Below are 27,132 nucleotides of genomic sequence, written 5' to 3' on the forward strand. Positions count from 1 at the left end.
AAAAAAAAAAAAAAAGTCTTTGGGCTGGGGAAATAGCTCAGTAGAATAAGCACTTGCCTGGCAAGCACAAGGGCCTGAGCTCAATCCCTTTTTCCACAAAAAAAAAAAAAAAAAAAAGAAGGGCCTGGCCACCCAGTAACAGTGTCCTTAGCAAGGGCTTCTGTCCCCCAAGCCAGGGACTCCTGGAGGTAGGGACACATCTGGAGGATGGTGGCCAGGCAGACCTCTCACCACCCTGCCCTCTAGGCAGCTTCCACTGCAGAAGGGTCCCAAAATGCCCAGCACCCAGCCCAAGGCCTCTAATATCCAAGGACTGTTTGGTCTTTCTCAGTGCAGGTCCTGGAAGAGGGGAGGGTGGTGTGGGGGAACTCACAGGCAGGGGCGGTACGAGCAGGATGAGGAAGTGCAGGACCATGGACATGGCCACAGCGGCCAGCAGCCAGGGGTTCAGCCAGGGCGGCATCCGCAGCAGCGACTGGTTCTCCGAGACACTGCCGAGGGTACAGGCTGCTCACCTCGGGCTCGGCATCTCCCTCCTGGGCTGTGGGGGCTAGCCGGGCGTTGTGCCGCATGCTCCGTCCTCTGGGTCTTGGACTCCTTTTCTCGGTCCCTCACATTTGATCCTGGTCCCTCCATTTTTTCGGTCCCAATCTTGGCTTCCAGTGACCCATTAGATCCCAGTGCTGGCCCCACTGACTCTGAGAAAACTTTCTGAATCTCCATGACCCACAGACCCCAAACCTAAACCAACATACGATCTCCCTGACCTTCAGACCCTAATTCTAGGCCTCCCTGGGCCTTTGGACTCTAAGCCTGAACCTCTCTCGCCTCAGACCCCAGTTCTGGGCTCCTCTGACTGCAATCCCAGACCCCTCTAGCCCTCAGCCCCAGTCTGGGCCCCTCTGCCAGCTCACCTGTTGAGGGCGTTGCACATTTCGATGGTCACGAGCACAGATAAGGCCATGGTTGTGGGGAAGCGGGACTCGAAGACCTCACAGTCGATTCCAGCAAAGAGTGGGTTGTCTTCAGAGCACTTCAGAAAGTTCCTCTGAGGGCCAGGCAGGGTGGGGAGAGAGCTGTCAGTGAGGTGCTGGCAGGAGAAGGAAGCACTCCTCCTCACCCTTGCCATACCTCGCCACACCTGGGGCGAGCCCCAGATGCCCCCAATGCCCAGGACAGCAACAGCAGGCCACACTGTGCATCATGAAAGCAGATTACACAGAGAAAAGGGCCAGCTGTCCTCGGGGCCTGGACCATAGAGCAGGGGCTAGTGCCTCAGGAGGAGGACAGCTGACATTAGCAGGGGGACCTGGAGCTGGGAGGAGCATTCAGGCCTGTGCCGTTAACCCTGGGGGCCCTGAGTCTCAAAGGGCAGGAGTAGGGATGGCAACTAACTGGGACCGGTGAGTAAGAAAATAAGTAACTGCATATGAAAGTCAAGCAAAGATCAGGTTTGACTGGAATTCAATTTGTGTTACAGAAGATGGAGGTTACCTGTGCCCTATTCACTGGTCTGCCTGCCTGTCTATCTATCTATCTATCTATCTATCTATCTATCTATCTATCTATCTATCATCTCTTTATCATCTATCATTATCTATCATCTCTTTATCACTTCTGTATCTATTTATCTATTATCTATCAATTGTTCACCTATCTATCTTGCCCAGGCAGGCCTTGAACTGGGCTCAAGCAATCCTCCCACCTCCTCCGCCCAAGTAGCTGGGACCACAGGCATGGGCCACCTTGTCTGGCTCTTTGCTATTCTTAAAAAAGGTTCTGTTCATACCAATTCCCTTTCTGCCCCAGAAATCAAGCTCTATCAGGTCTGCTTTTTGCTCGTGACCTATACTGACGAACAACCTCAGGACAATCTTGGCAGGAGGAGGCCTCCCTGTCACTAGGAACTGTCAGGACTCCACCAAGGAAGTGGGCCTCACCCCTTGGCCCCAGGAGTTTTCTTGCTGCTCTAAGTCTTGGTCACAGTATCTGATAAGATTCTAAGAAGAGGACTTTGGGAGAACTGTCCTCAGTGTGCGGGTGAGGACATTCAGAACCGTTAGCCAGCTCAGCTCTTCAAAGATCTTTTAAGCTAAGGGTTTAGAAAGAGGATCCCTTGCTATAAAAAATACTCCTGCAAGAAAACCTGCAAGTCAGCCAGCTGTGTGCTCTGCAGCACAGCCAGCGTGGCATCGCTGCCCTCCGCATGTGGGGGCCACCGTCAGACAGCACTGTACACCTTCCTCATTCTCACGCAGGAAGGAAAATGATGAAAGACTGCCTGGGCTAGAGCTCTTACTTTAACGAAACGAGAGACTCTTCTTACTTATTATTGCTTTTTTGAGACAGGGCTTCTCTGTGCAGTTCAGGCTGGTCTTGAACTCACTACGCAGCCCATGTTGCCCTCAAACTCGTAGGATCCTCCTGCCTCAGCCTCCCAAGTGCTAGATTACAGATGTGCACCACCACACCTGGCTTCCTGTCTCTTTTAAATTAACAGTGGGATTTCCCTCCAAAATCATGTTCCGAAACAACCTGGGTTTATTGGTTCTGATCACAGAGCAGAGATGACATCCCAAGTCGGAAGCTGGCTCCACTCAGCCAGTCACCAGAAGGACTGAGTCCACCTGCTAAGATGCCACCATGGGGAGACGCAACCCGCCTAGACCTCTGGCAGACCTCCACACACCACACAGGCGTGCTCTCTGCCTGGGTTTGGCATGCTTCCTCCCCTGTGCCCGGGCCCAGGCTGAGATGCCAACAGCACCCCATCTTGGCATTTCCATGGTGCCACCGCCCTCCCCAGGAATGCCACCCTTTGGATCTAGGCAGTGCCCGCCACTCTCATCATGCCACCACTTGCAGGGCCTCCCAAACCAGAGGGGCCCGTTCCTTCAAGCACTGCATGATTTGCCCCCTTGGTAAAGATGGCATCTCTGGTGGTTATGCCCCTTGGTCTCCACCACTCTGTGGCCAAGCCAGGGCATAGCATCTCCCATGACCTGGGCTATGCTGATGTCTCTGGACTCCTAGCGCCTCCCAGGGCTCAGTTCCCAGGGGGCGGATGTCCAGGGGGCTGACATCTGCCGGCCAACGGTGAAATCTGGTCCCCCCTCCCCTACAACCTCCCAACAACCTGAGCTGCGGGTTCCACCTCAGGTCTGCCCAGCAGGTTGCCTGCTCACCAGCTGGTAGAAGGTGACGTGTGGTCCCTCGGCATCATACAGGAACCACCAGGTGGCAGCAGCCACTGTGGCCAGGCCCACGTACACTGCGGAGATGGAGGAGATTGACCGAGGAGGATAGTCACAGGTTTTCGAGCATCCTTCCCCTTCCTAATAGTTCCCTGACTTCCCTTCCCTCTCTGAGCCATGTATTTTAAAAATACCTATTCTTGGGGCCGGGGAGATAGCTCAGTGGCATAAGTGCCTGCCTAGTAAGCACAAGGTCCCGAGTTTGATCCCTGGTACCAAAAAAACCAACCAACCAAAAAAACCCTACTCAGTGCCAATGTGGGCCCTGAATGCAATCAGCATCTGCCACACCCTTGGCCACTGTGACTAGCTAGGAGATAAGAATCCAATTTGAGCCAATGATAGCAAACGTGAGATTTTTACCAAAAAGGATCTCTGCTGTTGAATCTGGGGTTGTAATGGAGTAAGCATGAGAGCTGGAGCTGTAGCAGCCATTTTGCCACCCTGAGGTATGTCTATCTAAGAACAGAGCTGAGGCAAAACCAAAAATGACTGTGATACTGAGGTCTACGTCCACACCTGAGGTATGTTTCCTAGTCTCCTGTTACATAAACCCTGTTACAGAGTTGCACAGTCTGCTGTTTGCAACCCTCACTGGTACAGGCTCTCAGAAAGCTCCGGGAGCCCATGGAGGGCTGGGGCCCTACTCACCTCCAATAGCCAGATACCGGAAAAAGAGCCAGCCACTGATAAGAGCCTCATGAGGATTCCGGGGCAGCTTTTGCATGATGTCCAGGTCTGGAGGGTTGAAGCCAAGGGCAGTGGCAGGTAAGCCGTCTGTCACCAGGTTCACCCAGAGCAGCTGCACGGGGATCAGGGCTTCAGGCAGGCCCAGAATTGCCGTGAGGAAGATGCTAGAACCAGAGTCATGGGCTCTAGCCCCCAGCAGGCCAGCCCCCATCAAACGGAGGGTCCAGCTCCTGCTGAGAACCCAGGATGGGAGCCACCTGCCCCCTGCAAGGCATGAGGTACACACAAGTGTGGAGCATGTGCACACAGCCTGTCTCCCTTGGCCCCAGCTCAGGACGGGGACACAGCTGCGCATTAGCCTGGGAAACACATGAACAACAGGCAAGCATCAGACACATGCAAACGCCTAATGCCTGCCACACAACCCCACAGACACGAGCAAACATCCTCTGGCTTTCCCAGCATGCAGAGGGGCAGCACCCGCAGGCAGCCATTCCCCAACACGTCCTGTCAGGGAGCAGGCGTGCACACACCACCACATGCTGGCACACATCCTGCTGATGTCCATGACCAGAGATGCCTGCGATCACACATAAGCATGCATGCACACGCCTCTCGACCAAGTACACATTCCAAGGCACACACCTGCCACTAACACACATGTACACACATACGTGCGCGCGCACACACACACATACACACACACACACACACACACACACACACACGGCACTGCACAAAGATGGGGCTGACTTCTCTCATCTTGAGTCTGAAAAGGGCAAACAGTTACGGCTGGAGGAGCAACCCAAAGAGGCATCTGTCTCCTTTGGGACCTCATACACTATGGTCTAGGCTCCATGGGCTATTGTGTCTCTGGACAATATGGGGACATCCCTGCCTCTGTCCTCCCTGGGTGGGACCCTGAAAGGTCTTTGCCAGAATAGGCATGTGTCCCTTCAGCTCAGGGACACAGAGCTGGTGCAGAGGGCTGAGGGGAGGGAGTGCAGGACCTCACCAGACCACCTCGCCGACATTTGATGAGATGAGGTAGCGGATGAATTGCTTCATGTTGTTGTAGATAGCCCGGCCCTCTTCTACCGCAGCCACAATGGAGGCAAAGTTGTCATCGGACAGTACCATCTCTGCCGCTGACTTGGCCACCGCCGTGCCTGAGCCCATGGCAATGCCAATCTCTGCTTTCTTCAGAGCTGGTGCATCATTCACCCCATCGCCAGTCTGTGGGCCATGTTGGGTAGGGTCACAGCTTAAGAAACTGCCCCCTCCAATGCCCCTCCATTCCACGTTATGATGTCCCCAAGGAAGCAGACAGATGGAGGGAATGAGTGATGGGGTCGAGAAAGACCTTAGGAATTGGGCCAAAGGTGAGGCAAAAGGGTGCAGACAAGACAAACTTGGGGAGAAGATCAAGTCTAAGGTCAGAGAAGATGAGAACAGGGAGAAAGGGATGAGGGTGGGTCAGTGAGGGAGGGGTGAAATTTAAGTGGATGTGAAATAGAAGATGAGAAAGTTGAAGTCAAAGCTACAGCCTGTGGAGGAGCAGGCAGGTGTGCAGAGTCAAGGTGGAGAGCAGGGTCCAGACTACACCCAGGCAAGACAAAAGTATAGATTAAGGTGAAGGTCAAGCCAAAGCAAGAGACCTGGCCAAGGTCACTGTTCCCATTAGAAGAGATATCACAGTCAAGTTGGAGCTGGAGTCAGGGTCAAGACTGTAGACGAGGTCAAAGGGGAGGTCAACATAAAGCACTGCAGGCCAGGGGTCAAGGTCACCATCAGGGATCAGCTCTGGGTTCAGGTTAGGATGGAACCCATACGGGGCTGAGCTCAAAGTAAGGAATCAAATGAAGATGAAGGCCAAGGGGCTAAGATGTAGCTCAGTGGTAGAGTGAACAAAATAAAACTGAGGTCAAGGTCAGGCGTAAAGGCAGCGCAGAGCTCAAAGGTGAGGTCAAGAGCCAGGTGACAGCTGCGATCCAGCCAACCACCTCCCCAGCAGGCTCCAGTCCTGTGGCCTCACCATAGCAGTGATCTCGTTAAAGGACTGCAGGTACTCCACGATTCGGGACTTGTGTGCGGGCTCCACGCGGGCGAAGCAGCAGGCAGTGCGACAGGCATGGCGCTGCTGTTCAGGGCTAAGATCGTCGAATTCGCGGCCCGTGTAGGCCTTGCCCACCACATCCTCCGACTCCTCGAAGATGCCAAGCCGGCGGCAGATGGCCACAGCTGTGCCTTTGTTGTCCCCTGTGATCATGACCACACGAATGCCCGCCCGGTGGCAGCGTGTGATGCAGGCAGCCACTTCAGGCCGGGGTGGGTCCAGCATTCCCACACAGCCCACGAAGGTCAGGTCTGTCTGCAGGGAGGGGCAGATGCGAACAGGGCCTGAGCCCACCCTGGACCTGCCACCCCCCCAGCCACACCAGGCCCACGGCTCCCGGCACCCACCTCGTACTGGGCAAACTTGCTGCAGTCATCCAGCTGCATGTCCTCCTTCCTTGGAGGGGCGTCCTGGGTGGCCAGTGCCAGGCAGCGCAACGTATCTGAGCCCGAGCCCCAGTCTCGGATCTTTGCCAGGATCTGCTCCCTGGAGGCGGTGTTCAGGGGAGCCGTGCGGCTCCCCACACGAACTGAGCTGCAGCGTTCCAGCACACTCTCGGGAGCCCCCTGCAGGGGAGCAGGGTGGTGACTCCCTCAGCCAGGGCCCCAAGTCCCACCTACCCAGCTGAGGGAATGGACCCAGATGTGGGGAAAGGCCAAGGCACAGACCAGTACCCATTCTTTGAAAACTCAAGAGTGGGAACTGGCTGCGGTCCCACTGAGGAAACCTAAAAGGAGTGGCAAGGTGAGGTCACAGCCACCACTGGGTGGTCCCTGACCTCCACCAGCCTACCTGGTGCAGTACTGAGAGGTGCCTGGTGCCACTGGGACTCCAACTCTGTAGTGGTCTCTGTGTCAGGGAGGCAGGCTGCACCCTGCTACAGGGCCACATAGAGCCACACAAAGCATACTGTGGGTGTGGCCTTGGGAAGGTACAGGGGTGGGCAGGCTCCTCAGCAGCCTCAAGAGTCTCACCTGGGACCCTGCCCCATGCCTAGGAATATTTGTAAATGCTTCATCAATGGCTTCTGTCTCTTCTCAAAAGTCACCCCAGATGCTAACTTGTGGCCCCTGTATGGAAGGCTTTTCACCTCATCAGAGGATAAACCCTCCACTGTGGGTGAAGTCAGGGTTGTGACTCCTACTTCAAAGTTGAAAGCAGTGGGAAGTGCTGTGCACAGATGGGGGACTGGAAGGGAGCTTGTTCCTTTCTCTCTCTGGGACTCAGTTTCCTAAATATTTGAGCATTGAGGGTGGGTACCAACCATTTCAACACCACGAGTCAGATGCAAGAAAGCGCTTTTGAGAACTTCCTGTTCAATCCTGAACAGGGGAAACTGAGGCCCACCAAGAAGCACAGATGACCCCAAGGTCATACAGTAAGGCAGTGGCCCTGGGCCCAGAGCTAGCACCATGGTCCCTAGGCCCTTGTCTGTCCCCAACACACATCCAAGCTCTGGTCACTGGCTGACCATCCCACTTGGGGTTGGCACTTTGGCAATGGGCTGCACACATCCCTCAGCCCCCCACAGCTTCAGGACGGGAGACCAGGTCCCCCCAAGACCCCAGTGGTGACGCAGGAGTGCCAGGCCACACAAGAAGGTCTCCACCTTCACAAACATCTTGCTGCCCTGGGTCTTGGGGTCAGAACGGGTGGGTGTGCAGTACACCGACATGGACTTCCGGTCCCGGGAGAACTCGAGGGTGAAGTCCTTCTTCATGAGTTGCTTGATGACCTGCAGAGGAACAGAGCCGGCAATTCTCACTTGCGTCTCACTAGGCACCTGGCCTCAGGAAAAGCCTCTTGCTCTCTGTGTTATCTACATTTCCTCTGACCCTGGCACTCGAGCATCCTGACTGACTTCTCCCCAGGAAGCTGCCAGCTCCTCACCCTGTGTGCACTTCCCAGCTCCAAGTTCTTGCTCACACTTAGCCTTTCCTCTCTCTATGCCACAGCCAGTCTCACTGGGAGTCCAAGGTCTATCTCTCTCCCAAAACTCTCCTTTCTCTCTCCCTTTTCCAGATGCCCCAGGAGCCCCAGCCACCCAGCCCAGGGTCCAGACCCATCCAGCTCACCGCATTGCAGGCACCGGCTCGCTCCACCCGGGAGAGAGCCTGCAGGTCCACGTCAAACACATTCATCTTCTCCACCAGGCAAGTCAGTGCTGTCTCCGTGGCCTCGCCCACCTTCTCATAGACACCCTTGGCCTGGCAGGATAGAGTGGGGAGGGGCAGGCGGACCTCAGCTGGCTCTCCAATCCTGCCTCCCACTGTCCCTTCTCCCCCGGAGATCTCTGTTAGATTTTGCGTAGCCTCTTTCATACAGGCCTGGGAACCCTTCCCAACCTGGTCAGCCTGCAGCAGGGTGATGTCTGTGACTGTCACTCCCCCAGACACCAGCATCAACAGCCTCAGGCCCTTCCCCTCCCTCTTGGTCCACTCCTTAGCCTCCATCACCAGGTTCCCCTGTAACCTGTGGCCTAGGCCCTGGAGGCCAGACACCTCCACCCACTTCTCTCTCTGGGGGCCAGATACCTCCACATCCATGCTGTATGCTCAGGTTTGCCAGCGCCCTGCCAGCCTACACGCCCAATTGCTGCCTATGGACCTTCTTCCTTGGGGACCCCTCCAGCCGCTTCCTCCTCTTCCTGTGCTTGTAATTCTGATGACAGCCCAACCAGGACAGCAACTGGGGCTGCCCTGACCTCTTCCTTCTTTGACCTACCCAGGAGCCAAGTCTCAGGATTTTTGGCTTCTACTCTCCCTCTGATTCACGTCTTTCCCTGCAGACCCAGTCAGAACTCAGCAGCATCTGTCTGGCCTGGATGGTCAAACAGGGCTCTCAAGCTCTTGTCTTGACCTTTTTGTGCTGTTGCCCACACTGAATCTTGGGGAGACTTTTTATAAATCCAAATGTCCCTTCCTTGCTCAAAACCCTTCAGTGCCTCCCTTCTGCCCTCAGCCTGACATGGGCACTGATTTGATCTGGCCAAGGATGCCCAGGCAGGAAATCTTCCCTCATGCCCAGTTTCCCTGTTCCAGCCACACTGATGGTGCTATGGCATTTATCTAGATGGCCCGCCGCCTCCACCACCAAGCCTCATACACTCAGAGGTGGAGATTTTGGGAGTGAATGGATTGTGGATGTGATACTGCATTAGTCCACTGATCGCTTGAGCATGGTTCTCAACATGGTTGAATGGATTTACTGAAGCTGGAAGACCCACCCTGGTGGCACCAACCAATAGGCTTGTAGACTACAAAAAGGGAAGACACAAGGAAGCCTGCTGCCTCCTCTCTACCCTGCTAAGGACTGTTTTTCCCCCGCCATTCCCATCTGCCATGCCACCCGTCTTGGAGCCAGCTGACTATGAAGTAAAAACTCTATAAACTGTGAGTCAAAATCTTTTCTCCAACTTGTGCGTGTTGGGTATTTTGTCTCTGCAGTGAGAAAGTAATTAAGACAGACGGTATCCAATGCCTAAATCACACCTGGCTTTCACAGAGAGGGCCTCTGCTGGGCTGTGCCTTCTGCTTTAAAGCCCTGCCTTGTCCTGCTTCCACACCCTTCCTACACCACCAAAGGTCTTCCTCAGGCATTCCTGGCCCTCCAGCTCTTTACAGCCCCACAATCCAAATGCCCCAGGCAAGAATCTGAAGCCGGCCTGAGAAAGAGGAAGGGAAGGAGCAGGGATGTCCAAGGTGACAGGGCTCCTGGGGATGGCACTCCCAAGTGGCAAGGCTCACCAATCCTGCTTTGAGACTGGAGAATGGCTCTATCTTAAGTACCTGGAACCCAGGCAGGTCCTGAACAGACCTGGGGACCCACCTCGTTGTAGTCCAGAGCGGAGTCGTTGCACAGGGCACAGATGGTCGCCAGCTCCACCAGCCCATCGAACTGCCCGCAGCGCACAGGCTGCTCCCCCTGCAGCCTGCAGAGCCAGCCAGAACTGTCAGCACTTGGTCTTGGTCCCACCCCAAGAGGTGTCCAGCCTCGGGGCCTGGTCCACAGTAAGCTGCTCCCACCATCACCCACTATCGCCCAGGACTTACACTTCGCCTTCTGGGGCATAGGTGGTACCCGAGATGGTGAATTCGTGCAATCGACAGGAGCCTGCTTCCACTTCAGCTACCACGAACATCTGGAGAGCACAGGGGTGTGCTCAGGGGGGCCAGGCCCTCCTTTCTCCTCAGGCTGCTAGTGTGAATAAACCCTGGTCCACCAGAGGGAAGTAGTGAGGTCCAAGTCCAGGCTGAGCAGGCGCCATGCCCAGCACAGCTCCTGTTTGGCTATTTGCTCCACACTCCTGAGGGGTTTATGACCCATTCTTCAGTGTCTGGCAACAGCTTCTATCCTGAGGGACCTCTGAGCTGAGTAGGCAGCCTGGGTTCTTGCCCACATCACTGTGTGACCCCTGGCAAAGTACCTAAGCCTTGGTTTCTCCACTTACAACAGGAGCAGAAAGTGAGCTCAGAGTGCAGCTGGCCCTCCTCTACCGGCCTTAAGGTAGAAAACTCACACCCTGCCCTGAGGCACAGATCCCTCCACACTGGAAATGGCTCCAGAGTGGGTCCCTGGTTCAAAGGGCCAGCTGGGTCACTGGGTCCCTATCTGTGGACAGAGGCCTCCCCTCTTGGGGCTGCATGTTGCCTTTTCAGTCAGCTCTGTTAGGGAAGACAGTGCTTGCCTTCTGCAAACAGCCTTGCTGCACATCCTCAAGCCAGGGGACAGCCCAGTGGGTGCTCAGTGCTGTCACTTCCTTCCTGTTTTCTCTGTTCCCCAGGGACAGTCTTCCAGCAAGTGCAGTCCTTTAACCAGTATGTTCACCCATATTATTCTCTTACACGGTGCTTTTCAAAACTATAATGGGGTATAACTATGAATGTCCATTTTGTATCTGTGTATTCAAAGTGGTTGGGATAGATATATAGTTGCATTCTCTTAATGAATAGAATGATTTGTTCTAATGGTGTTTGTAAATAGAATCACAAGTCTGCATCTTGTACAGCAATTAACCACTAAGAAGAATATATGCAGTGTATTATTTGTTGAAACTGTACTTCCGATTTGATTTGAAACTGTCTCATTGCTGTTTATCAATAAATAAAACTTTGAAAAAAAAAAAACTATATCCCCCGGTCCTGGAAATTAAATCCAGGGCGATTGTGCCACTAAGCTACAACCCCACCCCTATTTATTGTATATTTTAAGACTGGTTTCTGGAAAAGCTACCCAAGCTGGTTGCCACCACCAGGTTCAGTTCTAATCTTTATTTCGATCATAGAACACTGTTGAGTCAAATCCTACCAAGGACTCTGCAGGTCAGTAAATTCTTCCAGTGTCCCCTCCCCTAAAGAGCCATGGGTGGGTTTCTACAGGGCCTTAAGATCTCAGAATACCAACCCTGGATTCCCAAGGCCCAGTAGGCAGATTGTTTGGGGCAGGGGTAGCAGAAAAGCAATGGGAAACCTGTAAAGGACAGGAAATCTGTGGCCTTCATCTCCCAACAGAGCTCTGTGCGAGGTTAGGAGAAGCTCTCTGTCCCAGAATCCCTAGAACATGTGAACAGTGGGTCTAGGATGTGGGCTAGAGTACCAGGGAATGAATAATTCCTGCCCTGGCCCCTGCCAGGTCACTGGAGCTGGCCTATCTGGTGACAAGCACAGACTGCACAGAGTCATGAGGGAGAAGGATGGAACCTAGGTCCTGGCCCTGCTTGGCTCAGACACAGGGCCTGTGCATGACCTTCCCTGTGTCCTCTTCAGGTTAACTGGTAGAGCTCCCCTGCCCAGGCTACAGATGAGAATGAGGCCCACAGACTGTGGCCACCTGCCCAGGGACAACAGTGGCATGTTGTCTAGCCAGACATTGTCTGCTATAGCCTGCCAGTCTGCTGTGCCACATTATACCTGGACTTGCTTTCCAGTGGGGAGATACTCAAGGTTATCTCCTCCATCTCCCACCAAAAAGGAGACAAGGAGAGGCCCAGCTGCCACGTGTCACATGGCAAGTCCTGCAGGGCCCCAAGCTGCTGCAGCCACTCACCCTACAGACAGACATCTGGTTGGTGGTGAGTGTTCCCGTCTTGTCAGAGCAGATGACAGAAGTGCAGCCCAGGGTCTCCACAGAGGGCAGGCTCCGCACAATGGCATTCTTGCGCGCCATGCGCCGTGTGCCCAGCGCCAGGCATGTAGTGATGACTGCTGGGAGGCCCTCGGGAATAGCAGCCACTGCCAGGGCCACCGCAATCTTAAAGTAGTAGATGGCACCTCGGAGCCAGGAGCCCCCATGGGCTGGGTCAGCAAAGTGGCCAATATTGATGACCCACACAGCCACGCAGATCACGGAGATGGCATGGGACAGCTGGCGCCCAAACTCATCCATCTTGCGCTGTAGCGGCGTCCGCTCAGGCTCCACAGCTGCCATCTGGCTCCGGATCTTGCCAAGCTCCGTGTGCAGACCTGTGGCCACTGCCACACCCACTGCTTTGCCAGATGCAATATTGGTGCCCTGGCCAAAGGGAGGACAAGGGAAAGGCTGCTCAGGGCCCAGAACCCCAATTCCATCTGGACTGAGTGGGGCTCTCATCCTCCTACCCAGCTTTCTCTTCCTTCATGTCACTAGCACTTCCGGAGTACAGCGCTCTGCATTTACTGGGTCAGTGCCATCCTCCCATGGTGTGAGCTCCAGGAGGGCAGGACTTGGTCTCACTGCCGTAGCCCCGGGCCTAGCATTCAACCAGATGGGTTCACAGAAGGGGCGACAAGGAGCTGCCACTTCTCTACCCTGAACAACACGACTGGCCCAGTGTGCATGCCATTCAGCCAACACAGTGACTGCAACAGCCACACCGCCCCTGGCTTCCTGGTGACAGCTGTGACACAGGACAATCTCCCTGCAGCTCTTTCCCCATGCCCAGGCGGTCTGCCCAAGGTGTCCGTGCCCTGACAGGGCAGGACAGCTCCTCACGAACATCTCATTCCCTGTTTTTCTTCCCCTCTGGGAGGCCTTCTAGTTTTCCCTGACATCTGGATGCCCCAGGCCACGGTCCAATTGGTCTGACCCTTCCTTATAGCACGAAACGCTCCATGTTGGCTTCCGGCTACTGCTGGGTATCTGCAAAACCTGCTAAGCTCCTTGGAGCCCACATGGGCAGGTCCTTCCCCACAAGGCTGCATCCTATTGCTCTCCCTGAGAAGAGCCAGGGGATGCGACCTTGGTGGTCAGTTTTTCCATCTGACAAATGAACCATTCCCACGACCCCCTCACTGTCCACTCTGCCCTCACCCACCCCTCATCCCCAGGCAGTGCTCTTCCACTGAGCTCCACTCTGTACCCCTCCACCACTGTTGTGACCCTGTGCCCTCTGGCGGATTTCTGTAAGGTGACCAGGAGCACGTGTTGCCCCTCTCCAGGTTAAGGCAAGGCATCCTAGCAAGAAAGGAAAAGCTTTGGAAGCTAGATGTCTTGAGTTCACATCCCAGCTCTGCTACTTGTTGGTTATGTGACCTTGGGCAATTTACTTAACCTCTCTGAGCCTATTTCCTTGCTGAAAAAAATAAATACAGATTATGAGACACTGATAACTTTATTTCAAAGGCTTGTTGTGATAAACTCATAAAAGGCCTGGAACAATGCCAGCCCTACTGACCCTCAGGAAACACAAGCTATTATTATTACAAATTTGCATGTATTTCTGATAACTGATTAGGTTCTTTCCTGTGGAAGTTTGTTTAACAGGAACACTGTGGTTTTTATTATCACTGTCCAGGCAAAGGCCTCGAGTATCCCAAGAACTTACGGAAAATAGCATGTTCTTCTTGTCTTGGTTCACAGCTCTGGGATCCGGAATGGCATCCTTGTGCTTGGTCACAGACACAGATTCACCTGGTAGGGAATCAGACATAAGAAGTACCATCAAAGCCAAGCGCCATCTGCTTGCCCTGTCCCCACCGGATCCCAGCCCCTAGGCCTCACCCGTCAGGATGGACTGGTCCACTCGTAACGTGGTAGACTTGATCTCGATGAGACGGAGGTCAGCGGGCACTTTGTCTCCCACTACACAGGAAGAATGCCTTGGCTGACACCGGGCACTGTTCATCTCCCGGAAAGCCAGGAGGGCTCTCAGGAACCAAGGCTGGGAGGCAAGAGCCTTAGTTCTGATCCCTCAGATGGATCCCTGCCTCTCTGGCCACAGTTCCTACAGCTGTCCAGGCAGACTTTAGACAAACAGCATTGAAGGGATGTGACAGCAAATCCCTCTGCCCAGACAGCTGGAAAGATGGCGGTACAACAGGGATGGGGCTCCCTATCATCAGGTAATAGAACGAAGAGCTCCCTAGCATACCTGCCACTTCCACAATATCCCCAGGCACGATGTCCCGGGCACGGATCCTCTGCACGCCTTTTCGGTCTGAGCGGATCACCTTGCCCATCTCAGGCTCGTACTCCTTCAAGGCCTCAATGGCACTCTCAGCATTGCGTTCCTGCAGAACAGAGGCAGGCAGGTGGTCTGTCACTGCTGTCCCTGGCAGGCTACCACTCAGAGCAATTCCTCTGGGAACTGGGATGGAGCTGGAAGCAAAAGAATCTACAGGTGGAGGTCACAACAAAGGCTGGAAGACCCCAGGGCCCAGCCCTACCCCCACTGCCTCCCACCTGCCACACGCCCACGACTGCATTGGCCACGAGGATCAGCACGATGACCAAGGGCTCCACGAAGGCTGTCGTGGTCTCCTCACCCTCCTCGAACCAGGCCAGGATCTGCAGGGTCACAACTGGTCAGTCAGGCTATGGTCTTTTTCCTTTGTACACTAGATCTCCAACCTGCTACTCTCTTTGGAGGGAGAACCCCTGGGGAGCCTTGGGCTTGGATAGGGTGACTTCTCTGAAAAGGCCTTGGTTGCGGATACCCAACCCGCCACTGTCACTACCATAGCCCCCATCTCACTCCAGCCAACCCCAAGCAGGTGGCACCAGCCAGAGGCCTCGCTGTTTGCCTGCAACAGTGACTCTCAGTGTGCTTCTCGGACCAGCAGCATAGCAGAACCCAGGAACTTGTTACAAACACAAATCTCAGAACCTGTCCTAGACCTCCTGAGTTAGAAACCCTGGGGCAGGCCTATATATTTGTGTTTGACAAGCCCAGGTGCTTCGGATGCACACCCACATTCGTGGTCCACCATCCAGGGTAGCATCACTCCAACCGGAGCCCAGGACTGGGAGGTGGATGCCTGGGTCAAGCCCCATGTTCACTTCTTAGCCCAAGTGTGTATTTGTTACTCCCCACCATGACCATCAGTGCATCCATCTATACCATAAAGGGGCACAACAGCACCCTGCTATTTTAGGCATCTGCATAGATAGATAAGATTTTTTTTTTTTTTTAATGAAGAGTGCCTGGTTTCCTCAAGGACAGTGGCCAGGAGGTCCAGGCACAACTGGAAGGAAAGAGCTGGTTCCAGCCAGCGCCTCTGCTGCTCCATGCACCAGGCCATCAAGATGAGCCTCCTTCCAGGCACTGCAGGAGGTGGGGCCAGGAAGAGGAGCCCATCAAACCTGGGTGGTGGGCTCTGCAGCTCTGTTACCCCTAGTCCTTGATGTGCAGCCATCAAAAACAACTCTCCCTCATCTCTGCACTGTGGGCCATGGCCCTGAGGGCCCAGGAGGACTGGGGAACAGAAGGCTGTAGGAGGTGAAAGTCCCAAAGCCTGAGGAGCACCAGAACAGGGCAAGGCAGTGGCTCTCAGCCGGGGGTAGTTTCTCCTCACCCCCCAATACTCCTCTGAAAAGCTCTTGGCCATAGATACCCAAGCCACAAATGTCACTACGACAAAGACGTTTGACTGGTAAGTGCTATGGGTATTTGATGGGCAGAGACCAGACATGCTGCAAACTTCTTACAATGCATTGGTCAGCGCCCCCCTCCATATATCAGCATACATCAGAGTGCCAAGGCTGAGTATTCCAGGCTAGGACAGGGGCAGAGTCATACCAGGTAATCTGAAAGCTCTCCCTGACAGCCAGAGCACAGAACTGAGGGAGGAGGAATCAGGTGAGGGAAACTGAAGTCTGAGGACAAAGCCGGTGAGAGACAGCATCGGCGAGAACAGCAACCCCGGGACCCGGTCTGGTCCTATGCCTGCCCAGGCCCCAGCTTGCCCTCCTGGGCTGCCCAGCAGGCAGGCCCTACTTACAAAGGAGACGAGGGCGGCCAGCAGCAGGATGCGCACCAGGAGGTCATCAAACTGCTCCAGCACCAGTTCCCACAGGGGCTTCCCTAGGCACAGGAGAGTGGGTGAGGCCCAAGCCCCTGCCCAATTTCTCCCCACTCACAGCTGGTGGCTGCAGGGACCTCCTGATCCCTCCCCTTGCAGATCAGGGCACTCTTGGGGGCTCAGCAAGGGGAGGAGGACCGCAACCTGACGGTGCATGACTCACAGCTGTTGTTCCCAGCCCAGCAGCCTGCCCCTGCCAGCCTCACCTTCCTCAGTCGGGAGCTCTATAAGATCCACGTGGCACAGGAGCATGGGGGGACAAGAGACCATGGGTTACATTGGCAGAGCCTTGCAGAAGTCCCACACCCTCTCCTCACAGTGTCCACCCAACCCACCAGGACGCTCTGCACATACCAGTGCACATACTGGTCACGGAAAGGATGATTTGAGCCCAGATGTTTCCACCCTCCACCCGATCCCACTCGAGTTAAATGAGATCCATAATGCCTCCTTTCTAGAGCTGGAGGGATGCCTTTCAGCCCCATTTCCCCCCGTTTCAGAGAGGGGAAATAGATCTGGAGAGGGGACCCCAAGTTGTCACTCAGTCCACGACTCTCATGGCTCCACCCACACTGCTCTTCTTCAAGTGGAAGAGGCAGCGACACAGCAAGGGAGAGCTCTTCATACCATAGTAATCTTGCTAAGGTCCCTTCTGTCCATTGGGCCTCTGACCTCTTAGATAAGGTTAGCGCTGAGCCACAAATCCCACCCCACCAGGCCCCCCAGGCCCTTCAACAGCCAGTGTCTCAGGCAGTGGGGGGCCTCCCGCAGCCAACCTCTCTCAGAACCCCTACTCCAGGCTCACTCAGGAAGACTCGGTGCTGCTGTGTGCTCAGTCGCACACATTTGAATAATATTGTTTCTGAACACCACCAGCACCTGCCTCGCTTTACTTGCTAGTGTTTTGTTTGTTTGTTTTTTGAGTCAAGGTCTCTCACTGTGGCATTCAGGCTAGCCTTGAGCTCAGCAATTCTCCAGCATCAGCCTCCCAGGGACTGGGGTTACAGGTGTGCACCACCAAATCCAGCTCACTTTTAAATCCTTACATTTCTTGAAATACTTTTTGTACCAGCCAGAGCCAGCTGCCTCAATGACCTGAAATCTATAAATCTCCCCAGTAACCTAATGGGGAGGCAGGGCAGGACTCAGGACTGATTTCACACAGGTTAGAATGAGAGAGGGGACACATGGCTGGAGGAAGGCCACACAACAAGGGACTTTGCTTTGGGCAAAAGGTGGGCCCAGAGGGTAGACTCTGATAAGTTCCCCTTCCCAGGCTGGGACCCCCACCTAGCCCCTTGCAGTTTTAATTGAGTTCTACCTCCCTTTGCTCTTGGCTACTGAGTGGCCACCAGCAGCAGTGACACTCTGAGCTTGCTGGAAACACACACTCTGACCCCCCCCACACACACTCCATGGGGCCACTTCCCCTGCCTGCTTCCTGACAGAAGACACAGACCCTCGCTCTACACCTGTTCTTGGGGTGCAAGCACCTGTTCCCGTGGGAACCCTCTCCCTATACCACCTGTTTGGCAGGCCTGAGGTCTGCAGCTGGCAGCTGAACCAGGACAGCATCAAGTAGCCCACTGGACCACAGGAATCCAGGAGGAAAGCATATAACCTAAAAATACACTTTCTAGCATTTTCTCTAAAGTCCTATTTTAGGCAACGGCTGACATTTTCCGTGGAAAATGTAATCTCCAGCGTCCTGCATTGAGATTAAAATCAAACAGACTTTTTCCTTCTGATCTATTTAACTGAAGTGAACAGGAAAGGCAGAGGGGGTGGGCAACCTGCTTTCTGGGCCACTTCTCCAAAGGAGCAGCGTCCTTTACAAGGTCATCTTGCCACCCCCAGCCTCAAGACAGAAAGGTGCCAACCTCATGGCACACACGGGTCAGCTTCTGCCACGTTCTCCTAAGAAGGCTCCTCAGATCTTCACTTTTCCTGGCTCCTGACCAAGGGCAGGGTTTATCTGTCAGTCCCACCAGAATTCCTTCTGCTGTTTCTCTAATCTCTCCCTGTGAGGCAAGAAGCTTGTAAGCCACCATGTTCTTCAGCAGGTTTATTCTGGGCAGACCAAGAGGTTAAGATTTAAGTCACAGGCAGAGGGCTCTCACATCCCACCCCCCAGAGGCCTCGTGCCGCCTTAGGGGGCCTCTCAAGTTCCTTCCTCCACCTGCTCTCCCTCCTGCTCCCTGACCCTCATGGACTCAGAAACCACTCTTTGGAGTGTTTCACCCAAACATTTCCGGTTTTTCCCATCTGTGGCCACATAGAGTTAGTACTTCTTGGTCCCCTGTGAGTTTCCAGAAGGAGAATGTGTGTTAGTTCCCAGCTGGTGCACTGGGTGCTTGGTGTGAGACTCTCTAGGTCACTGTCTAGGAGAACGTTCTGTGCTGACAGAGGGCTGCCGGTCTGTGCAGCTCACTGCTGCTGGCCACGTGTAGCCATCGAGCACTTAGCATGTGGCTAATGACCGAAACAGTTCACTCCAGGTATCAGCCCCACCATCAGGACATGGGACACCAAGCTTTTTTAGGGGAACTTGGTTGGGAGGTAAGGAGCCACAGGATAGGAGACAGGGAGTTTTAGCTCAGGGGGCCCAAGCAGAGAGTGGCCATTTCACTTAAATAGCCACAAGAAGCTGCTGCTGGCCATGCTAGTCAGCACAGGTCGGGGTTCCCTGACCTTCTGCTATAGCAGCAGTGACTGTAAGGTGGTGTCTGTTCTGTCATCCTGAATCATAGAGCAAGGAAGGCTCAGAGCCCCGATCACCCACCTGCTGTTGCTACCCGGCAAGAAAGAAATGAATCACTGCTCTCATAAACCACTGAGTTTTGCTGTTAAGTGGGTTTGTGTTGGTGATGGGTTTTTTTGAAACACAACTTCACTCTGAGGTGTGACTTTAAGATATGATAAATGTTTAAATTTTTAAAGATTGATCACAGTAAAAGACACACTGTCATGACTCTTCCTCAAGATACTCCCCTTTGGGGCTGGGGAGATGGCTCAGTAGAATAAGCGCTTGCTTGCCTGGCAAGCACAAGGGCCTAAGTTCAATCCCCAGTTCTGCCAAAAAAAAGATACTCCCCTTGACCTCAAACACACTCATCCCATCATTCTTACCACTTCCCAAAGTAGTGGTGGAAGTCCAGTGTGTGCCACCACACCCAGCCAACCACGGAGCCTGGAGACTGTCACTAAAGCAGCCGACTTCCTCCGGCCCTGGCTTTTACTACTAGGTTCTGCTTCCAATCTCCCTGCGCAGGCTCAGCCAGCCTCATAGTCACAGCTGAGGCCCTGCCCATCCTGGCACAGGGTGCAGGTGTGGTCCTGGTCCTGTCAAAGCAGCTGGCTCCCTGTGGTGCACCAAGCTCCCCGGGGAAGATGGGAAAGAAGCTGTACCCACGCCGAGGTGTTGCTGTAACCATCCTCATCAGAGCCACCTTCACTGCAGACCTGCTGCCCCACCAGTGCACCTGGGGCCTTGGGACCAAAGTGTCAACTAGAGCCGAGAAGTCAAGCAGCAGGGGCGGCGCTGCAGCAACTAATCCTGACTGTGAGCCAGGGCCCCTGCCGACTCCTAGGTACCACAACTCTTGTGATTCTCAAGCAACCTTAGTGGAGGATGCTGTTATTATTCCCATTTTAGAGCAGACAACTAAAGCACAGAGAGGTGGAGGGACTGTCACAGCCCACAGCCAGGAAGCAGAGGGGGGCTCTGAGCCCAGTCTGGCTCTCTGCTTTCTGCTCCAGGTCCCCTGAGCTAAAACTCCCTGCCTTCTATCCTCTGGTCCCTTTACCTCTCAACCAAGTTCCCCTAAAAGAGCTTGGTGTTCCATGTTCTGACCGTAGGGCTGATACCTCCATCCCATTAATTGGTTCTCTGCAGTGGCTCAAGAGCTACCAGCCCAAATCATCCTGTCCAAATCGATCTACTGTCCTTACAAATGGTACTAAGTGTGGAGTTGGGGTACAAGGCCCTGCTAGGTCAGGCCCAGATTGTTCAAATGTTGATTCTACAAGACTCCAAGGGACTCAATTTGCCTTATACAAGAGTAAGTCCCAAAGCCACAGGGGGATCCCATGGCTGGGAAAATACCTATCCCTCCCGCCCCCCAGTGAAACCAGGGATTGAACTCAGGCCCTTGCACTTGCCAGGGAAGCACTTATTCCACTGAGCCATCACCCTGGCCCCGAAAACACCTATCCTGTTCTCCAACTCAGCTATCCATAGAAGATGTTGCTTCCCGGCAGCTGCACATCTGGAGCTGAGCAGTCCCCTTGAGATGGTGGCTCTGGAAGCACAGCAGTGGGCCCCTACTTGGTAAGCGGGAGGATGCCTAGGCATCTCCCCTGCAGTGCTGACCTGCTCAGCTGGGCCACAGTAACAAGGCACTGCTCCTCCCAGGTCTCCAAGTAGACTCCCCAGCCACACCTGTTATCGCTTGGGCATATCGCATGGTGATCTCTACTGGGTCACTATGTATATCAGCAGCTGTCACAGCACCGTCAGGAGGAGGTAATGTTATCACTCCCTTTGTGCAGATGGAGAAACACACCCAGGGGCCAGGGTGGCTGGCTTGTGGCCATGGCAGGAGACACAGAGATAGTGCAGAACTTGACTAAAGCCCTCTGGACCAGATTCCTCGCCCCAGAGTTTCTCTGACCGCCACCCTGTGGGCCTGGAGGGCTGAAGATTAACTCCCACACTGGCCTAGAACCACAGTCATGCATTAGCACAGTAACAGGGATGGGGCCATGAGCTCCATGCTATGCTCAGTGCAATGTCTCCAGCGCCAGTCAGGGTGCCTGGCACATGGGCACACAGAAGGCACTCCAGCACACAAATGACGTCAGTGGCTGTCCTCAGATGACAGAGTAACAACCGGCTGAGCATGGCAGCCATCAAGGCCTTCTTAGATCTGCCCCAGAATCACATCCCCATCTTAGACGTAGATCCCCCCGCCCCCGCCCACCAAGCAATATGCCTCGGGAGTGCCATCACCTCCCTGTGCAACTAAAGCTTTTCCCTGTCAATATTTTGCTTGTGTCATTCCTTATGCCCAGAGAACCTTTCCCTATCTCTTCATCTGCACCCCACCCATCCAGGAAGACTTCCTTGTCACCCTGCTCTCCTCTGAGCAGTCACTAGTACTGAGCAGCCCTGCTACCAGACAGTAGCATCTCCAGAGAGGGCAGGGCTAAGTCATTGCTGGGTCCACACTGTGCCCTCCCAGCCATTGTTTATTCAGCTCTGGGTCCTCAGCCTGAAGCCAGAGAGAAGGGGTGCAGGCTGGACTGCCCCAGGGTTCCCCTAGGCTCCTATACCACCTGCTCCCCTAATCCCCCTGGACTCCTTCCTTCTCACAACATGGAAAACTGGAACTTCAGCTTCTAAATGTCAATTCCAGCCAAGAGGCCACACTCACCATGATCTTCCTCCAAGGTAAATTTACAGAGCAATTAAATCATTATTTGCAGAGACAGGGAGAGGCCCTGGCTGGGCAGCACCTGCCCAGCCTACCTGGTGCTGCCCTCACCTCCAAGGTCCACCTAGAATGGACCACCAGGCCCTGTTCCACTGAGGACCATTGAGGAGCTCTGAAAAATGGCTCCCTCTCCCCCACCACCTTCCCAGCTTTCCTGGCACACCAGGTAGGTGGTTTTTCAGTGTCTGTGTATCTTGCCACTCCATCCAGCAGACCTGCCCCTGCCTGAGGATGAGGGGGTCCCTCTAGAATAGGCTTGGTGCTGTTCCTGGAAGCCCCACGGAGCCCAGTGGATATGAATGCGAGGGCTAGTTCTAAAAGACCTTGATCTTCCCAATGGCTGCAGGTGAGCAGCACCTTCACCCTTGAATCAGCTTCAGATCCCGAGAGGCCAAGGGGGACCTCAGGGGCCATTTCTGATACACTGAGGAAGACACTGAAGCCAAGGAGGGGCAAGTCAGCTTGAGAACACCCAGGCAGTTAAGCCACTCCAACTGCACCTCCTTCCCTTCACCTCACTCCTCTTGGCATGGTTTCCAGGTGTCACACATAGAGGTTTCCCATGCTCAGTGACAACAGGAGCTGGGCTGAAGGCAGGAAAGAAGGCCATCACCAAGCCATGGGGGACTACAAATCAGGCTGCCTGCCCCACCCCGGGGTACCTTGGCCCCATCATATCCACTGTAGGTGGGCATCCTGAGGCCCAGGAAGGCAGGGTCTGGGCCTCATACTGCCACTCCCAAGCTCTGCTGAGCAGAGCCCCCTCTAGACTTCTTAGGATCACCCCTTATCCTGACCCCCTGAACTCTCCAACTTCAACTCTTTGGCTCCTCCAACTCCCTTTCCTCGTCCAAAAAAGGAAATGAGCAGCCAGCTTATGGGCACATGGGAAATACGTTGGGTCCTAAAAGTATGAAAAGATGCCTAACCTGACCTAAAATCAGAAAGATGCAAAGTAAATCTATGAGAGGACACTTTTCCAATAGAGTGGCACCAATCAGAATGCAATCTTCCCACCAGTGGCCAGGCAGCAGGAAATAGCCCGCTGGTTCAACCTTACCAAAATTTAGCAACAGCTGTCAAGACTGCAGGTACACTTCCCCTTGAACACAGCAATATCACTTTGAAGGATGTATCCTTTAGTACTACTGTCCAGTGTAAGTCAAGATATGGGACAAGGATGGCCATGTAACACAATGTGTTAACAGCAGAGGTTGTGAACAACCCACACAGCCATCAGAAGTGGGAAGAAACAAGGGAACAGACCCAAAATGAAGTTCTGTAGCCAACAGGAATTTCGACCCAAGGGTGCTCTTCATGGACCTGGCTGCAGGAATGCTGGTCAGGTGGACTGTGGGGCAAAACACCCCCTTCTGTGCAAAACAGGAGCCTCGAGCTGGGGTTGCAGCTCAGTTACAGAGCACTTGCCTAACAGGCAGGCGAGGTGTGGCCAGATGGTGTTTTGTGTGCCCACGGACTCCTAGCTGGCATCCCACTGGCTGTGCTGCTGCTGAGCCTCCCACCCTCTGCCTCTGGGAGGGAGGAGGAAGAGAAGTGGGACCTAGATGAGATCCCAGCCTCCCCCCTCCTACCCCTGGCATAATTTGCAAACTTAAGACTTAAGCAAATGACTTCCTTGTGGTTTTAGCGCTAACGATCTTGCAGGTGCATAGAGCCTGGGTGGGGGAACACTAGTCCCTGGGGTGTTTTCTCCACCCAGAGACCCCGCCCACCCTACCACGCAGCTTCTGGCCCAGCAGCCCCAACCTTCTCTATCAGGACCTACACTTGATGGAAGTGATCGCAGTAAACGTGCACAAGCAGCCCTAGCAATGATCTCTTATTGTAGCCTCACTTTAAACAAGGAAACCAAGGTTTGTCAGGGACTGCCCAGCTGTGAAAAGCCAGAGTCAGAGTACAGAACCCATTCAGCCCCACCACAGAGGCAGTGCCAGTAGAGACTAGAGGATAGGACACGGGGACCTCCTCCCTTGGCCAGGATAGTGCAAGGGGGAAGGGGAAGGGGGAGGGGTGACGGGAAAGAGCTGTTGGCTTCTTTCTGCTCACCTGACAACTTCCAGAGCCCCGGGATGGGACACTTCCTGAGAAAGAAGCCGAACAGTGAACAGTGACATAAGGAAAGTGTCCTCCGGGGCCCTGTGGGGACTGGGGACAAATCTGGAATAGCTGCTGCCCAGCTGAACCTAACACCTAGCAAAGGCCACAAAACCAGTGTGCGTGAGCCTGTAGAACCTATGACCTTCTTGTACAGAGAGGGAAACTAAAGCCCAGGGAGGGGAAGGAACTCCACATAAACACCACCACTTAACTATGATGGACCCTGCTAAGCTGTTTAACTTCTGGTGCCTCAATTTTTTCCTCTATAAAATGGGAATGAGGTAGAGAGCTGAAAGTCTCTCTACCTCATAGAGCTGTGTGGGGGAAAAACATGAGATAACAGTTGAAAACTGCTGAGAACTGTGCCTGGCACCCAGCAAGTGCTCAATAAACACAAGTTTTCATTCTTATATTATCAAAACACTGAGGAACCAGGGCAGCCTAGCAATGCCCCCTCCCACTTTAGCTACCGTATCCATACTCATCTTCCTGCCTGTGGGTGGACCCACACACCAGGCCAAGCCAACATCTTTCCCATCACCTCCCAGGGATGTTCAGGTTTGGGTCCCCTGAAGACCTCTTACCCAGACAGAACTACATGAGGCAAGGAGACCAGAGGCTTAACCCCTCCCTGCCAGCTCCTCCTCTGCTGGACAGATGAAAACATGAGAGTCAGAGAGGAGAGGGACCCAGGCTTATACAGGGATAGAATCTGTGAGATTCTAGGGACAGCGCCACCAATTGGGTTTCTAGCTTCCCTTGAGAATCAAGATTCTCCAGCAGCAGCAAAGAGGCTGTGGGACCCCAGGCCTGCCTGTCAGACCCCCATTCTACCCCAACCCAGGGCTGCTCTTGTGCAGTAAAGGACAGACACTCTCCCTGCCAAGTCATTAATGGGGGATATTAAATAATATTTATCTCCCCAGTTCCTCCCACAACTCAACTAAATATAGCAACTAATTTTTTTGAGAAAGGATTTCTGCTTCAGAAAGATAATATTTATATAAGAAGTGGTTTTCATAAACCAATACAAAACCCGAAGCGCCCTTTCTGACAGCAATTTGTAATTTCCAAGCCAGTCTTGAACAGAGGGACACCCAGGCCACAGCCCCCTCCTCTCTGGCTGGCTGGGAACCCCCAGAGGGTGAGGCCTCCTGGCCCCTAAAGGACACAGGCCCAGACTACAAGTTGGGGATAGTGAGGCCATCTCTCTCTCTCTCTCTCTCTCTCTCTCTCTCTCTCTCTCTCTCAACCTCTCACACTCTGACAGGTGCTAGGGGAGAGTCAGGAGTAGTAGCAGCTCCTGCCTGGAAGGGTCACAGGTAGGGTGCCCTCACATCTTGCAAACTCAGGAGTCTCCAGATGTACTGGGGCCACATCTAAGGAGCGACCGGCACAAAGGGAATCCCACACTCCTTAGAAGGAGGTGAGGAAGGAAGAAAAGATAGTCCTCCCACGCAAAGTGTAAGAGCTGAAAGTCTCTCTCGTGCCCACAGATTTGCGGGGGCCACTTCTGGTCCCCCGGGGAGCGGGCACCAAAAGACATTGTTCACCCGGTCGGATAACAACTCCCGAGGCCATGAATCTGCTACCCTAGGATGGTGGGTTTTGGGCCTCAGCCGTTCAAAGCGTCCACGGACTCTCTCCAGCGACATCCGTTTGGGTTTCAGAAAGAGGAAGACCTAAGGTGGGGGTGGGGGTGGGGGTGGGAACCCAGGCTTGCTGCACCCTCACGGGCGTTTTATTGCATCCTTGGGGGAGGACCCTCTCTTCTGCGCCAGCTGTGAGGCTGAGCTCGGGGTCCCTGGCCAGTCACTGCCCAGGCGGCCGCAGCTTCTGCACCTGCACCATCCGGGGGGAGGAGGGGGGCACTCAACGCGGCGCGGGGGTTAAGGGCAGACGCTCAGGGCCTGGGCTAAGATTTGCAGGAATGGAAGGGGACCCGCGTAAAGGGGGAAGCCCGAAAGGTCCAAGCGACGGGGCCCCCGGGGAGGGGGCGCCAAGAGACGTCCGGCTTCCCAAGGCGGAACCCGCCCCAAACCCGCGAAGGTGGCCGCGCAGCTCTGCCGGGTGCCCCGAGAGCATCTGCCGAGGCTTCCGGAGCCCTGGCTTCCTGCCCGCCCGCGGGGGCCAGGGCTGGGGTAGGAGAGGACCACCGGGCGGCCAGGCCGCGCGCTCACCGTTGGGGCCGTAGCGCTCCCGCGCTCTGGTCACCTGCTCCGGGCTGAGGCCACCCTCGGCTGTCACCGAGAAGCGGCGCAGCACGTCGGCAGCCGGGAGCAGGTGTGCCTCTTCCATGCCGCCTGCCTGGCCGTCCGCGCCGTCCAGCCGCCTCTGCGCGGGACTATTGCGCCGGGTGCCGGGGGCTCGAGCCCGGGAGGGCGCCGCGCGAGGACATGTCCGCGCTGGGACCTCCCCCGACGGCAGTGGCGGCGGCGCCCGAGGCCCAAGCCAGGATGCTTTGCCCCCGGCTCCCTCCCCAGGGCGGGGCGGCGCGGGCCCGCCCCCGCACTCACACTCCTTCCGGCCGCCCTCCCTGCCACAGCGCCCCGCCCCGGGGCGCGCAGCCGGCCGGCCACCCCTTCTACAGAAGGAGGCACTGAGGCTGGCCGGCGGAGCCAGGCTGCCCAGCCCGGCCGTCGGGTGCGGCCCTGGCCTCTGTCCGCCGAGCTAGGGTGCTGCCTGCCGTGGGTCTAGGAGCAACCACGTTCGCCTCCTCTCCGTTCTCCAGGGGAGGGGGGAGCACTGCAAAACGGAGCTGTCCGTAGAGGGGCGTCCTAGTTCCCAACTTTATTTCTGCGCAATGTGACCCTGGATCTGGAGGGACCAGAAGCCTACGGATAAGCAGGTCTCCTCCGGAGGCAGCCACCTGATGCTTTGCTCGTGCGAGCTTTGTGCTACTTTTCTTCTTTCCCCAGTACCCGCTATGCGCGGACATTTCTCAGACTATGGGAACCTCTAGCGATGAGCCCCTAGATAGAAGAAGGTGAAGGACACCAGGCTTGTGACTTGGGACTCTATGCCCGATCTGTGGCAGGAAATGTGGCCACCGGTGGGGGCGGGGCTCCCTAGAGATTCGTGAGAGTCAGAGTGGTGGTTTCTGCCCAGTATCCGCAGGAGGAGTGACCTGGGAACCCCTTTAACCCTTCCTCAGGGTGCCAGAGGAGAGGTGCAGGTCGTAA

The 27,132-nt window shown here is 54.9% G+C and overlaps 1 protein-coding gene across 4 annotated transcripts in view; it reads right to left on the bottom strand.

Moving 5' to 3' along the window:
- The window catches only part of Atp2a3 (ATPase sarcoplasmic/endoplasmic reticulum Ca2+ transporting 3), a 30,813-nt gene extending 4,390 nt beyond the window's left edge, over nucleotides 1–26,423 (bottom strand). For all 4 annotated transcript variants that reach the window (XM_004638293.2, XM_023723363.1, XM_023723362.1 and 1 more), the window contains exons 1-19: nucleotides 26,131–26,423; nucleotides 16,544–16,561; nucleotides 16,257–16,339; nucleotides 14,719–14,823; nucleotides 14,408–14,546; nucleotides 14,038–14,118; nucleotides 13,862–13,947; nucleotides 12,106–12,570; nucleotides 10,113–10,201; nucleotides 9,889–9,991; nucleotides 8,136–8,267; nucleotides 7,670–7,795; nucleotides 6,408–6,626; nucleotides 5,980–6,315; nucleotides 4,960–5,180; nucleotides 3,906–4,108; nucleotides 3,186–3,271; nucleotides 915–1,048; nucleotides 374–491 (exon numbers count right to left, since the gene is read on the bottom strand). In XM_004638293.2, coding sequence (XP_004638350.1) covers nucleotides 374–491; nucleotides 915–1,048; nucleotides 3,186–3,271; nucleotides 3,906–4,108; nucleotides 4,960–5,180; nucleotides 5,980–6,315; nucleotides 6,408–6,626; nucleotides 7,670–7,795; nucleotides 8,136–8,267; nucleotides 9,889–9,991; nucleotides 10,113–10,201; nucleotides 12,106–12,570; nucleotides 13,862–13,947; nucleotides 14,038–14,118; nucleotides 14,408–14,546; nucleotides 14,719–14,823; nucleotides 16,257–16,339; nucleotides 16,544–16,561; nucleotides 26,131–26,248 — 2,862 coding nt within the window. In that variant the 5' untranslated portion in view covers nucleotides 26,249–26,423. The remainder of the gene's footprint in view (nucleotides 1–373; nucleotides 492–914; nucleotides 1,049–3,185; nucleotides 3,272–3,905; nucleotides 4,109–4,959; nucleotides 5,181–5,979; nucleotides 6,316–6,407; nucleotides 6,627–7,669; nucleotides 7,796–8,135; nucleotides 8,268–9,888; nucleotides 9,992–10,112; nucleotides 10,202–12,105; nucleotides 12,571–13,861; nucleotides 13,948–14,037; nucleotides 14,119–14,407; nucleotides 14,547–14,718; nucleotides 14,824–16,256; nucleotides 16,340–16,543; nucleotides 16,562–26,130) is intronic.
- Between the last annotated feature and the right edge of the window lie 709 nt (nucleotides 26,424–27,132).

Source organism: Octodon degus, unplaced genomic scaffold (assembly GCF_000260255.1).
Source record: "Octodon degus isolate 3935 unplaced genomic scaffold, OctDeg1.0 scaffold00098, whole genome shotgun sequence".
Classification (NCBI taxonomy): Eukaryota; Metazoa; Chordata; class Mammalia; order Rodentia; family Octodontidae; genus Octodon; species Octodon degus.